The following is a 13,367-nucleotide window of genomic DNA, read 5'->3' as shown; positions in this document are numbered from 1 at the left end:
TTTTTTTGTCACTGGCCATAAGCATCTTGAGCAACATACCTATAAAAAAAGGTGGTTACTCCTATCAGGATAATAGATTAACCAAGAAATCAATCAATCAATTTTTTTTATATAGCGCGCTACTCACCCATGAGGGCCTCAAGGCGCTTGGGGGAGGGGGGGGGGGGGTAGCAGGAGGGTCAATGTTCAAACAGCCCTGTTTTGAGGTTTTTTCCGAAGAGCAGGAGGTCTTTGGTTTTGCGGAGGTGGGTGGGGAGGGAGTTCCAGGTTTTGCCTGCCTCCTGTGGTGGTGCGTTGGATGCAGGGGACTGTGGCTAGGGCGAGGTTGGCTGATCGGAGGTTGCGGGTGGGAATGTGAAAGTTCACTCTCTCATTGAGGTATGTTGGGCCGGTCTTGTGGAGGGATGTGTGCGTGGATGAGGATCTTGAATGTGATTCTCTTGTTTATAGGGAGCCAGTGAAGGGTTTTGAGGTGAAACAATAATGCTTACTTGAAGCATACTGTAATGCACCCAAAATTAATTGATGTAGGTATTATTAAAATCAAGATATTAAAAAATATATATAAGCATTTTAAAAATGTTTTAGTCAGAAAACAATTGCTAGTTAACGATGAAACATGTGTAAATGCTCATAGTCACCGTTTGCATTCAAACATGAACTAACCTGAACAAATCCGTTTCTGACTGAAAACACTTTTGAAGTGCTTACATGTTTTCAAGAAATTCATATGCATGTGTACACTCAGACCAACAGCGTTCTAAGCGGCTAGTGATCCATGCATGCATACAGGTAGACTGTCAGAAAAGTCCCTTCTGGGACCTACCATCTACAGTTTTACTGGCACTTACAGGCTTCAATCACCTACATTTCTTGTGTTGGAAAGGGGGCATGTATGCACCTTTAAACAGGGCGCAATTCTTCCGCATGCAGAGTACTACTTCCAAGTAGGCAGCATGTAGTTTTGGAGTAATGAGCAATTGGTATTCTAGCTTATATGCCATCCCCTCTTTAGTCACCCTTTGACACGGACTGGACATGGTCTCCAGCGAAATTATTATTAAACAGATTTAATTTAAAAGACATTTTAGGCGAATTCACTCGGATCTCTCACTTTTTTTTTACTAAACCTACCAATGTATGGCAAGTCAAATAAGTCCATAATTGGACCTCTTTATATCTTTTCATTATCGTTTCAAACGGTTTTGTTTTGTAGTGCCTCATAATCAAATGATATTCCGAGTGGGGACAGAACAGCAATGCACGATGGAGGTTGCTTCACTGCCATCATGATAGCCCTTCTTAAAGTCATATATATGCACGCACCTTCAGACTTCCTGATTAATACGGAAATCGCATCCTTGACCTGGAATGTTCAGAAATATTGCCTTGATTGCATCTGGCTCGAAGTTCATGATACTTAACGTTTTTCAACAAATTCTCTTTTACCAGAAAACATTTTTTTGATGTGGTTGTTGGATAGCAATGAATGGGGATATGGGTGAAATGGTTTGGCACCACAATATCCTTGTTAGAATATCACCCGACATAAACACTGAATCCACAATACTATTTACAAAATATCACTCTGTTTTAGCTAAACAAAAAAGCACCGAATGGGATTTTGTGTAAACAAGATTTTATGCTAGACAATATTTATTTGTTCGATATTCAAATACATAATTGGCAAGGCTCAGGTTATACGATGGCAACAAAAAAAGCAAACAAATAAAATAACTAAATAGGAGTTGATGTTTCCGACTTCATATTTTCAAACACGTACTACAACTTCTCAAAAGATTTGTGCTATGAGCTGGAAGTGTTGTTCACTTCACAAACATGAGCTTTTTTTTTTTTTTTTTAAAAAGATATAATTTGAGTTCCTGAGCTCCTGGACAGGTTAAAGGCATTATCTTCTTTCTACATCTGTTAATTAAAGCCTTCCATGATTTTCTTTGCAAACTCGCACCAAATTCTAAATAATCCTACACACTGAAAGTCATCCCATACTGTATTGAATATCCTTTCTGTCACCAAGAAAGTATCAAAGCATATAAACCAGTAGCAGAATTCTCTGCTTGATAACTGGAATTTTATGGTCAGGGTAAATAACCAACAGTTTATGAACGCTCTCCTTAGACAACATCGAAAAGTAAATTAATTAACTCAAGCTTTACTGTTGCTTTAACATATCAAAATTTCCAGGACCCTTACTTTTTGGTTATTTTAATGTGTAGAAATGACTTGAGTATATGTAAACTGTTTTCAGCATTTGTTATATTCTGCCAGAGCAGTTTTCAGCTTTAGTACACATGACAGAGCAGTTTGCTTTCCCTATCCTGCATCTTCTGAATTTCAAGAGTCGCACTTAAGCACTCAATCCTACGCAGCATGACTAGCGGTCCAAGTCAGAACATCACATGCTTTGTGAGAAGATTTAATCGAGAGATGAATATTAAAATGACAATCAGATCCTCTTAACATCACTAGAGTCAGATAGCAAGTCCCCTAAAAAGAAAAGTTCTTAAGACGGATGAAAAAGATGGTAAGGCGCGGTGGTAAAACGAAAACAGAACATTTGTATGACTAGTACACACACTAAGCATGTCTAACTAAAGAACACAGAATAGCAACAGATAGACTATCTGCTCTGGAAGAGTGATGAAGTACTGAAATGCAGACGTTTACAATCAAAATCAGATTTTGGATTTCAACAGGGAGGAGGGGGAAAAAACCTAATCCAGAGGACTATATCGATGCCTTTAAGAAAAGAGAAGAAAATGACAGTGCAGGACTTCAAGATGCGGAAGTCTAAGGAGTCTTGATCAATGATAAGGATCCCTCAAAAGAAACTATATTTGAAACAGACTCCCTATAAGACTAGGAGATGATCCAGAACGGCTTACTATTCCTTTAAAGAAGGGTCTCGAACCTATAAATAGTACGGGCGAAACACTGATAATTCATTAGAATACATTTCTAAACCAGGGTTACCTGCTGATGCACCCATTTAGAATGGCAAGGGGATTTTGTCTCAATGTTTAAAAGAAGATGAAACCGCGGCCTTGCTGAATGCAGCATGCAATCTGTCTTATAGAAAATCCAAATGCTGCATTGTCAACAAAATGAATAAGCACTCTTTCAATAATATGGAGTCTACTCAGTAAGCTATGACTACCTAAACTAAACCGAAAATCAGCTATAGGAATTTTCAGCAACTGAGTAAGATTTGGCTGGGCAGTGAATTTTATGTCACAGGTACATACAATTATGTGAAAAACAATAGGCAATTTCAAATGTTTTCTACATCCCCCATATCGATCCCAAACAAGGGATCATTTCCATGGCTTGTCTGAATTTAGCAATCCATAGTTGACAATAGTGGTTTATCATTAGGACATCAGTTATCAAAAACAGGAACCGCAAAACGTTTGTGTGAAAAAACCACCCAATTAGTAAACCATTAAAATGAATTCTAAATGCTTTTATTTACCACTCAAAGCAGAATATTAAAAAAAGTGCAGAGCACAGGGACAAGGGCATTTTATAATTTTTTTGGTATGTATCCTGATGGAACATATTAATTTAGTTAAGCTCATAGGTCATCGTGCTAAATAAATACTTAAAAATGATAATAAATAAACCGTGTAACCACGTTCATTATTCAGTTCCAAGTTCTGTTTGTTGAAATAGTAATTCAATATAACTGTACTTTTATTTGTTTTCCATGGCAAATTTGGTAGTGAAATTTAAATTGTGCTTAAAAACATAATTCTGTAAGAAATATTTCAGTTAGTGCTGTAAACTCTTGCAAACCGCTGTTAAGTAAACCTAAACTTTCAATTGAACACGGGCACACCACCAACATTACTGTCCAAAACGCCTAGTTCACATTTGAAGCATGCAGGATTATCACCAAGAGGACAGTGTGAAACAAAGCACAACTCTGAAATTCATTTAGAAGGAACAAGTCATCGTGGTGGCTGTTTTCCAGTCATTTACTACAAAGGACAGTTGGAAGCTGGTTTGTTTCAAAGTCACGTCAATTATATTTATCACACAAAGATTTGGCTGTTTTCTTTTCTAAGCCAGCCTAGGGGACGATGTAGGTACAGGTGTGTTTTGCTATGAGCAAGTGGTCCACTTCGTTTGTTTGCTTCTTACCTCTGTAAGATAAATTCACTGTGACTAGGCATTCCTTTTTACGTTGAAGTTGTCATCACGCTTGGGCTCATTTACACAAGAAACTCTGTGATGTAATCAGGTGTCAAAGTGTACATGATGTCACTTTCACTACCCTTGGCATTTTTTGGGGCGAACCTGCGAGTGCATGCGAGACACTGTTGTGTTCAGTAAAGGGCTTGGAGCTCGCCTGTCTCTCACCATTTGTTGGCTTGCATGGCACTCTTCTTTACAACCCCGTAATTCGTCAAGGCAAGCCTGGCATAATTTCCATTCCTCTGTGTGGAGCAGAGATCAAGCACTAATGGATTTAAACTTAGTTAGTGCCTGTCCGCTAATCCAGACATGATCGAGGTACTATTTTTTGCTGCTTGTAACTTCTAGTGCACTGCAAATAAAAGGCTTGAGACTGGAAAAAAACTTGCCCAGCAGGAAAAACAAAATTGAAAAGTTTTGTTGTTTAAAACTAACTTTCTTTTATTTTGTTAAGTCATCTTGTCTCAGTTTCCACTAATTTTTCCTTTTGTTTTTGCTCATAGACGCGGTTGTCAAAATATGACAATTAACTTGCTTGAAATATGCAAGATTGCACTGCAAATGCTTGTTGTGAACAGATGTGCATTAGGTCATCAAGTCCGACCATAATCGGATGATTCTTTCAGAAAGATAGCTCATTGGATAACGTATCCCTAATATTTCAAATTTCTTTCACCATAGGGGACCCAGCATCGAGTGGATTGTGCATAGTAGGAAATATCTACCAAAATGTCACCCATCTGCACACCGCCCATTGAGAACTGAAAATCAGGGGAGGTGGTGTCATACTGTCTGGGGGTGGGAGGCATGTACAACATCAACACTTCAACTGGGTCAGAAATGAAGAGGGCATCACTGTAAAATTCATTGAAATGCACAAGGGACTACTTTACATCTCAAAAGTACACCAAATCACCACAAATTATTTCTCTCATAGATGGACTGTAATCAGAAAACAATCCTTTTTAGGTTTTGCGCTGCTGCAGGATTAAAAAAAAAAAAAAATGTTTTAGTCAGTAATCAAAATTCAAGCTAGATCTATTGGCTTTGAAAATGTGTGTTCCGACTGGTGAGTCAGTGAACTAATTTTATTGCTTTTAATTTTAAAACATCTCAGAAATGGACAGGAAAATGCTCTGAAATACGTACTGTATGTAAGTGCACTAGGCTATCCTGTCTCCCCTCCTTCCACAGGCCACTCAATCCACTGCACCAAGTAGCTTTTATCTGTCGATTAAGCTTCTCAATACCAGGACAGTGTCCCTCAACACCAAGAGAGATGAACCCTGAGCTTCCTTCCTGACTAGCTTTAGATGAACAGTCAAAGAGCCAATGATTCCCTAGGTATATATTACTATCCCAGTCCTAGCAGGAGGAGGTTTGTTATAAATTCATCATATTTATGAAACTATACTTGTGTTATTTATTAATTTTATTCAGAGTACTGGGGTTATATAGCTTCATCACTGGTTAATTTGTCAAATGTGGATCAGGGAGCCCAGTATTCCAGTCCCAGCTTTTGCATCTTCCCTGTTCCTCAGTTCCCTTCTGTGTCACAACAGAGAGGACACAGGACTGTAGATGATAAAGGCATACATGACCCATTGCTTCCTTCTTCCGCCCTGTTGGACTTGGATGTCCAGGGCCAAGGGCTTGTAAAATGATCGCCATCCTCCATCCTCCTCCCAGACGATGGAAAGCAGATTTGCTTGCAGGGTTCCAGATCTCATCGCCACCACACACTGCTCTCCGTATTCACATTGGGATCACCAGATATTAATGACATATGGCTAGCTGGTGTATATGGAAGAGCATGGAAGGGGATCATTTTTTAACGGGATCCTTCTTTGTGAAGAAATTTAACATCTCATCCTTGTTCTTCTTGCATGGGCAGCTTCGACCAGAGCTTTAAAATGTTCCATTCAAAGTCTTACTATAGGGATGGAATTTTGCAGGATCAATGTGCCCCTGTCAGAGCTTAAAGATTTCATCCTCCCGGTCCTTCAGAGTAGCAGCTAACGTTGTTCTCGTCAGAGGTACAGGACCCAACAAGGAGCGCTGCTGTGTGTGGGGAGAGACTGTGTGGCTGGTCCTAGGGCGCTGCAAGCTGGACATGCTGCTAGACCCGACAGTGGTCTCTCCTATACCTCTGCAGGGAGAAGAAAATAATTTATGGGGTCAAACCTTGTAGCTTATGGCACTTTTGAGCATGCAAAAATATCATTGTTCTCAGGTGCTGCAAAAACTTTCGCTAGAAAGCCTCCAAGCTATACACTCTACATCATGGCTATCATTCAGTCAGCCAGACAGTAAACCAATAAAACTCTGGCTGTGTGACAACCACTATTACTTTGTGGTGTACATAACTTAGCAGGTCATAATTAGATAAAAGCCAATGTGGCCCAAAAAATAGACTCCCAATTGTTAACTTGTTGATTGTGCAACCAGGAGAAAGATTTCCAATTCCAGCTTTCCCATTTGACCACTTTTTGTTCCCCTGGCAAAAACAGCCTCCTGTTCTTTGTTTCCCTGCTCTGTCAAAATTAAGAGGACTTGAGAATGGTCTTATGTGTCTCTAAAGTAAAGACCTTTATATTCACTGGGTGAGGAGGAAGTCCCAATCAAAATGGCGCAACACCACCCTTGCTGTTAATCAAAAACTTTTATAGTTAGTGTGTGCAAAATGTATTGCAGAATGTAATTTTTTTTCTTTAGTTGCATCTTTGCCCCCACTGCATACAACGTCTTATACAAAGCGGATATGAAATTCTTAAGACCAAGGAGTCCCTGATGCCAGCCAAAGGCATACAAATATTTTACCTGCTGGTATCCATTTCCACAAAGGTCAGTATTTCCTAAATCACAGAACCAGACTAGACCAATATTTTCATAAAGGATTTTATTTCCTCGGCCCAAAAGTCACTAGGGCCTTACGGTTTCCTGTGTGCCACCATAACTGCAATGTTCGCCTGCATGTAAACAATATACCACTATTTTTGAAAATACATATTTTTGGCCAGACAGAGTTTATCAAGTATAATTTTTTTCTGTCATAGTATCAGGGTTTCATTTGCTCTCCACCATTTGCAGAAATTCTTCACTGCTCGCCCACACCACCAATGTCAAGACAAGGGCCCAAAGACTAATAAAATGTTTCCATTCAAGTACAATAGCAGCCGACTTTAGTACAGACAGACAGACCATTGGCAGGAACTAATCAATGGCCTAGGACCAACAGGAAAGGCCTTATATATCCGGTTCTGATCAATAACGCGTCACAAAGAATGGGTGGTCATGGTGGTATAGAAGGCCTTTTTTGTAAAATACACAATTACATGTACAGCAACATACATTTTGATGGGTCAGGATTAATTTCTCTCCACTAATATTTACCTTGTATGGAAAAGCCACAAAAGTTAGACAGGAGATGGGTACGAGGATACTTTCTACTCAATCCAGTCTCCCATGGGAAAAAAATACCCACGTATCACATTATCCAAATGGTTAAAAAAAAAAAAAAAAAAATTAAAAAACGTATTTTGCACGTTTCTGGAATTATGCAAGAATATGCAGGAGAGAGAACATTTTTGCAAAGGGCTAGTCTTAAACATAAGCCAGAATATGCATGGGTGGGAGGAAACTAAAGACTGTATCCAACCTCCAGTCAAATACTTCTATATTATGCCGTTTGAAGATCCACCCTACTGTGCTGCAAGAAATAAAAAAAAAGAACTGGAGAAAGACCGTTGGCGGAGGACCAGACCACCAGTTGCTGTACCATCACACACACAGAAGGTTGGAGCAGGTTTTTGACTTCAAATTGCTTTTTACACTGATATGGCTTGCCCTGCGCTCTACTCACTCTTTTTCCACCAATTACATAAAAAATAGCCACTCTCTACGGCACAGTGATCCGCTTTTGCAGATGGTAAATAGAAATTGTGAACCACTGGGAAAATGTGCAGAACTTTTTCCACATATAAAAGTACGGAAAGTGAAATTAAGCAGAAGCAAAGTGGTACCATATACTTTCAGTACACTTCACCACAAAGAATTTCCATCAGTATGAATTTGTAGAATAATCAGCCCCACAGTACATTGGACCCCTGATGATTTGTTTTAAAAGTACTCCCAAACCTAAGAGGATCATCTGCAAATGGTCTGTCCTTTACACTTTAAAAGTGTAAAGCTACGGCGTTCAGGTTACGACTCACATTAGAGTCAATACGCTTTAAAAAGAGCAAACAATGCATCTGACAATTTTTGATGTTCTGTATCCATTAAAGTTTAACTAAGGTCCTCTGTCTGCAATCGGCTAGTCCCGTGCCCCAACAGGACCTCTTTCCCACCCATTTCTCTACGATGGTATTCTACCCCCCACAGTGAGATCTGTCATCCAACAACGCTACCTTTTAACTGCTACAGAAACCAGAACATATCTGCCGCACTTAAAAAAACGTCATCACCTGAAGACACTTGCTGAACAAAACATTTTCTGGAGCAATAACAGCTTCATCACTTCAACACCGGGCTGTTCTCAGATAGGTACACACCCCACCCAACCCTCTTTTTATTTTACCAAAACCTAAGACAGCGCACAGAAGACACTAAGCTACAGTAGGTTAACAGGGAGATAAAGCAAGGCTTGGAGCATGAAGCTCCGCTGGGTTCTCCTCAAGCAGTCCAGGACTAGCAGCAGCTTTTAAAGAAACAGTCTGGCGATAGAACAGACTGTGCTTACGTTCTATGCTGAGGTCAGAACCAGGATGGCTCTGCTCTGGAAGATTCACAACCTCACTACCAAAGACAGTCCTGTGTGATTTTAGAAGCAAGTATTTGAGAGCAGCCATGTCACACAATCAAAGACATCAGTCACATATCTTATGCACCATGTCAAAACATTAAATACTCCAATCACAGGACACTGCATCTCTACTACCAAAACTCTATAGCCTTGCTGAATAGAATATCACAGAATGCTGGATTCTGGTGTGTAACTTAAGTATGGAAAGTCACACATTCAGATACTCCAAGAACCTAATAACACAAAAAGAAAGTACCAATATCTTTAGCTAAGCCAGGGAAAAGGACGACAAAATGTCAAATGCCTTGGGTGCATCCAGGGATGTGATGTGCTGCTAGGCACAGTTGCACATCATGTAACTTTTCCCCACCCGCGAAGGTCATCTCCAATATGTCACAAAAAGACAACACACAAATACATACACCATATAAAGCAAGAAAGACAGCCTGCTGATCAATGAAGATGTTTTATTCTTGTTGACCTTAGAGAATGTCTGTTCTTTGGCCAAAATAAGTTTTGTGATTCATTTTAAAGGACTGCTGGACAAGCAGCACAGAAAAAAAAGATACACAACACCCCTGTCCCCCAAAACAAAAATATAGTAATTAGAACGGTCGCCACCAAAAAGGCTTGGAAGACGCTGGAGGTTGTTGTTGTTGTGACTCGGCCTAAATAACTCTACTGGGGATAAGCAGATCCCAATCAAGTTTCTCATCCCGGGTAAATACTACATCATTGATGTTTATTCTAGATACAAGGCTAGTGAACCAAAACAAACATCCTGAAATACATTTTATATCGAGCATAAATATTCTGGTGAAGACATTATGCATGTAAATGTATTCACTGGTATATAAGTGATAAACTGTGGACTCTGGACACTATACTCTAGAAACTGAATTTGTTTTGTACATAGTCTTCATCACTTATCCACGTCTGAAAGAAGATCTTGTTATCATTTGTAAGATCATTTATCATTATTATAAAATAACGTGATACACACAATACCAAACAATCAAACAACATAAAAAAAACATACAAATGGTGAAATAAATGACATCTAAAAAAAAAACAAAAAAAAAAAAAAACTTTCACTCTTTGGCTTCACAGGAAGAAACTAAAACCCTATACTACCTAGTCTCTACCCACCCTAGTTCTTACTAATATATTTCCAAAAATCTTATTAACAATTAACACACAGAGATGCGACGCACTTTAGTGACCATCACACAATCCAACCTCTTACCCTGGAAATTGTAGGTACACAGGTAAATCCTCTAAGATTTATCTTTCAATGTCCTCTATAACAATGGTTCAAACACTCATTAAAAAATAATAATAATAAACATTCTCCCAGGCCCTTGTCTTAAGATGCGTCATTTAAATCAGAGAAAAACTGTGCTACTGAAAGCGCAGGCATTCTCCTTATCCCTTTGGCATCATTCCAAGCACTATCCTGAGTATACATCAAGTGGCACCTTGGTCATTCCCCACACCCATCTGCAGACTCCAAACAACTGGAGTTTATAAAGAGGGTTAGGTTCACTCCCCCATCCGACAAGACAACTTACACACATGTAATTGGTCTACTTATCAAAAATTAGATTCTGGTCAAATCAAAAATCAAGAAATGGATAAATATTTGCTTTCCTGACCAAGACATACTCTAAACTGAGGTCCCAGTAACAGACCAACTCTAGCCTCAAAAAATGAGCTAAGTTGGCCTCTCTCTACCTTTTTCTTTCCCGCAATAACTGCATAGCTTTACACGTAATGTAAATTACATAATACTTTTTTGTTCTTGCATACATACTTCTGAAATAAACCACAACATTGGCTAAGATCCCAGAGTCTTAGTTGTTCAAATGACCTTGGATAGCAGCCAGTGCTTTGAAGCAAAACAAAACAGTCTACTGAACCGCTACTAATACTGGGACTCTGTTCTATCCTCAAAAAGAATTAGAATATTAGTATTGTTGGTCAATGCACTCCAGACCACACAAGCAACAGTTCTACAAATTAAAACTATATGCATAAAATCTAGCTTAAAAGTTAGACCTTAGGGCTGTAATAGCTTCACCATGCTAATCAAACAAAAGTTCACAACCGGCGACCTTGCCAGGGAGATGATGTTTCATCTCTCACACCACCAAAGCTAGGGCGGAAATCTGAATAAAAAACTTTCAGCGCAAACGTTAAGCTGCAGCTAGAAAAGGCCAGAAGTTCCACTGAACTAAAACGCTTTACATTTTTGTCATATACTTTCAAGAACCCATAAAGCTAACCACGCTACTCTAATAAACTTTCATGAAATGAGTCGTAAATTGAAAGCCGTAGCTCAGAGGTGAGGCTAATCAGCTTTTGAGTGCTTGCAAATGGCTCAAGAGCACCCATATCAGTGTCCCTTCAGCGCATTTATCTTTTTCTAACTGCAATGTTGATATCCAAATCACTGCTGGGTAGTTAAAACGCTTGAAACTCTGCTGATTCTTCAAGTCTGAGAACACGACCCAGGGCAGCAGTCTGAAAACATGGCCGTCAGTCAGTCTGAGAACCAGGCCCTAAGTAGCAGCACGACCAGCCAACTTTTGTCAGTACTGTAAGTTGCTGGCACCAGTCAGAGATGTGAATAGTTGGCAACAGAGCCTAATGTGTGAATTTCATAAGGGTGAGCAGCGGAAGAAGGCTGGCACTGGGGATTAATAAGAGAAGCCTGTGGGTGTGAGCAGTGAATGAAACAAATTGGAGCAGACTCAAACGAATGATCATTGTAAAAAATCACTCGAAGGTGGTATGGTAATTTGTTAGCATCAGTGGGCAGTGTAAGAAACTGCCATTGGTGACGATTCAAATTAACTTTCTGGTAAACAGTGACTAAAGCTGGCACTGTTGGATGTTGCATGGAGCTCGCCATCACCGTGGTATGCCTTGAGTTGATACTGTGGGCAGTTCCAGGAAGTGGAATTAGTGATGGAATGCGAAAGGCAAACACTGAATCTTTAAGCAAACTGGCACTGGTCAGTACTGAGAAGCTCCCAGTTGAGGTCAGTTTGAGAAGCTCATATTGCAGGCCTGTGTGAGAGGCTGGCAAGTATTTGGAATGTACCATGATTGCTGTGGTAAGAAGTGAGAAGCTAACTATCGTGACAGACATCGGCTTCCAATGCTCACACATCAGCATTTTTTACAGTTACTAAATCCAACCTTGCGACCGAAGTCCACTTAGCTTTAGCGAAATTTCAAGCAAACACTGGAACTGAGCTTGGTTGCGCAAACTTACAGGCTGTATGCCAAATCAACAAGCTCATGAATCACTATCCCACCTGATCCGTCTACGCAACTCATTTTCCTAAATTCATAATTTTTCTAACATTGTAATACTCCTCTACATAACTCCGGGAAAGCCGGCCAACATTCCACAATTCTAACCATAGACCCAAACATGGCATCAGCATTTCTTCCAAGTTGCTTAATAAGAAGCAAGCAAATGAGAGGGACAAGATAGCCATCCAAAGGTAATCACGGGGCTGGCTCTAAGCCCACTACAAGTTTTGATATGGTCCAAAAGAGGTCTTTCAACAACAAATTATTAAAAGCTGTGTGTAGGCACGAAATACTGTTAAGTCTATATTAAGGCTAGCAAATGGAAACGTACTTGTGTGTTTTACTTATGCATGCATAAATGTACATCTGTTAATTTACAGGTGTAAATGCTTATGCATTTGAGTAATCTGTGTCAGTCTCTCAGGTATATACTTCCTAAAAGAAAATGCAGTAACCATCAAAGCAAAGCTAAACTAACAAGGATTTGCAGTGCAATAGGTCTCGCTTTTGTATGAGTTAGAAGTATTGGCGCTGTAAATGCATAACTGGACTTTTCTTGCAACATAAATTGGTCAACCCTGCTTCATAATTTAGTCTTTTTTTGCCACATAATTGCAGTGGCCCTGCATATATAACTAAAACACTTCCATTTACCGTCTTCCTCTATCTGCAGCAAAAAATTAAAATATTGCCATTATTTATTTATATTATTATTTTAGGGTCCTACCCAACCTAGTGAGAGGACCCAGCGATGACCTAGACAGAAAGAGTGCAGCATGCGTAATGTTTGGATAGTGGTCCCATTGTCCTAGGACCACCACACGGTGATTTAGGGGCAAAAATGTTTTTTTTTTTTTTTTTTAAAGAAAAACCACAAGAAAATAGAATGGCCGAAAGTAATGTGGTGTAACCATATATTTAGCCCCTAGAGGGCGTAGTGCATTACACATTGTCAGGCCGAGCAAGCCTACAGCAATATGACAAACAAGGCCCTTAAAAACACAAACTACTCCTAGTCGTT

General features: G+C 39.5%; 1 protein-coding gene across 1 annotated transcript in view; it reads right to left on the bottom strand.

Moving 5' to 3' along the window:
* Positions 1-3,469: 3,469 nt before the first annotated feature.
* The window catches only part of LYSMD1 (LysM domain containing 1), a 55,738-nt gene continuing 45,840 nt past the window's right edge, over positions 3,470-13,367 (bottom strand). The window contains exon 3 of the mRNA XM_069218487.1: positions 3,470-6,367. Within this exon, the coding sequence (XP_069074588.1) occupies positions 6,190-6,367 (178 nt within the window). The 3' untranslated portion in view covers positions 3,470-6,189. The remainder of the gene's footprint in view (positions 6,368-13,367) is intronic.

Source organism: Pleurodeles waltl, chromosome 12, assembly GCF_031143425.1.
Source record: "Pleurodeles waltl isolate 20211129_DDA chromosome 12, aPleWal1.hap1.20221129, whole genome shotgun sequence".
In the NCBI taxonomy this organism is placed as follows: Eukaryota; Metazoa; Chordata; class Amphibia; order Caudata; family Salamandridae; genus Pleurodeles; species Pleurodeles waltl.
This window is presented reverse-complemented; position numbering and strand designations above follow the sequence as displayed.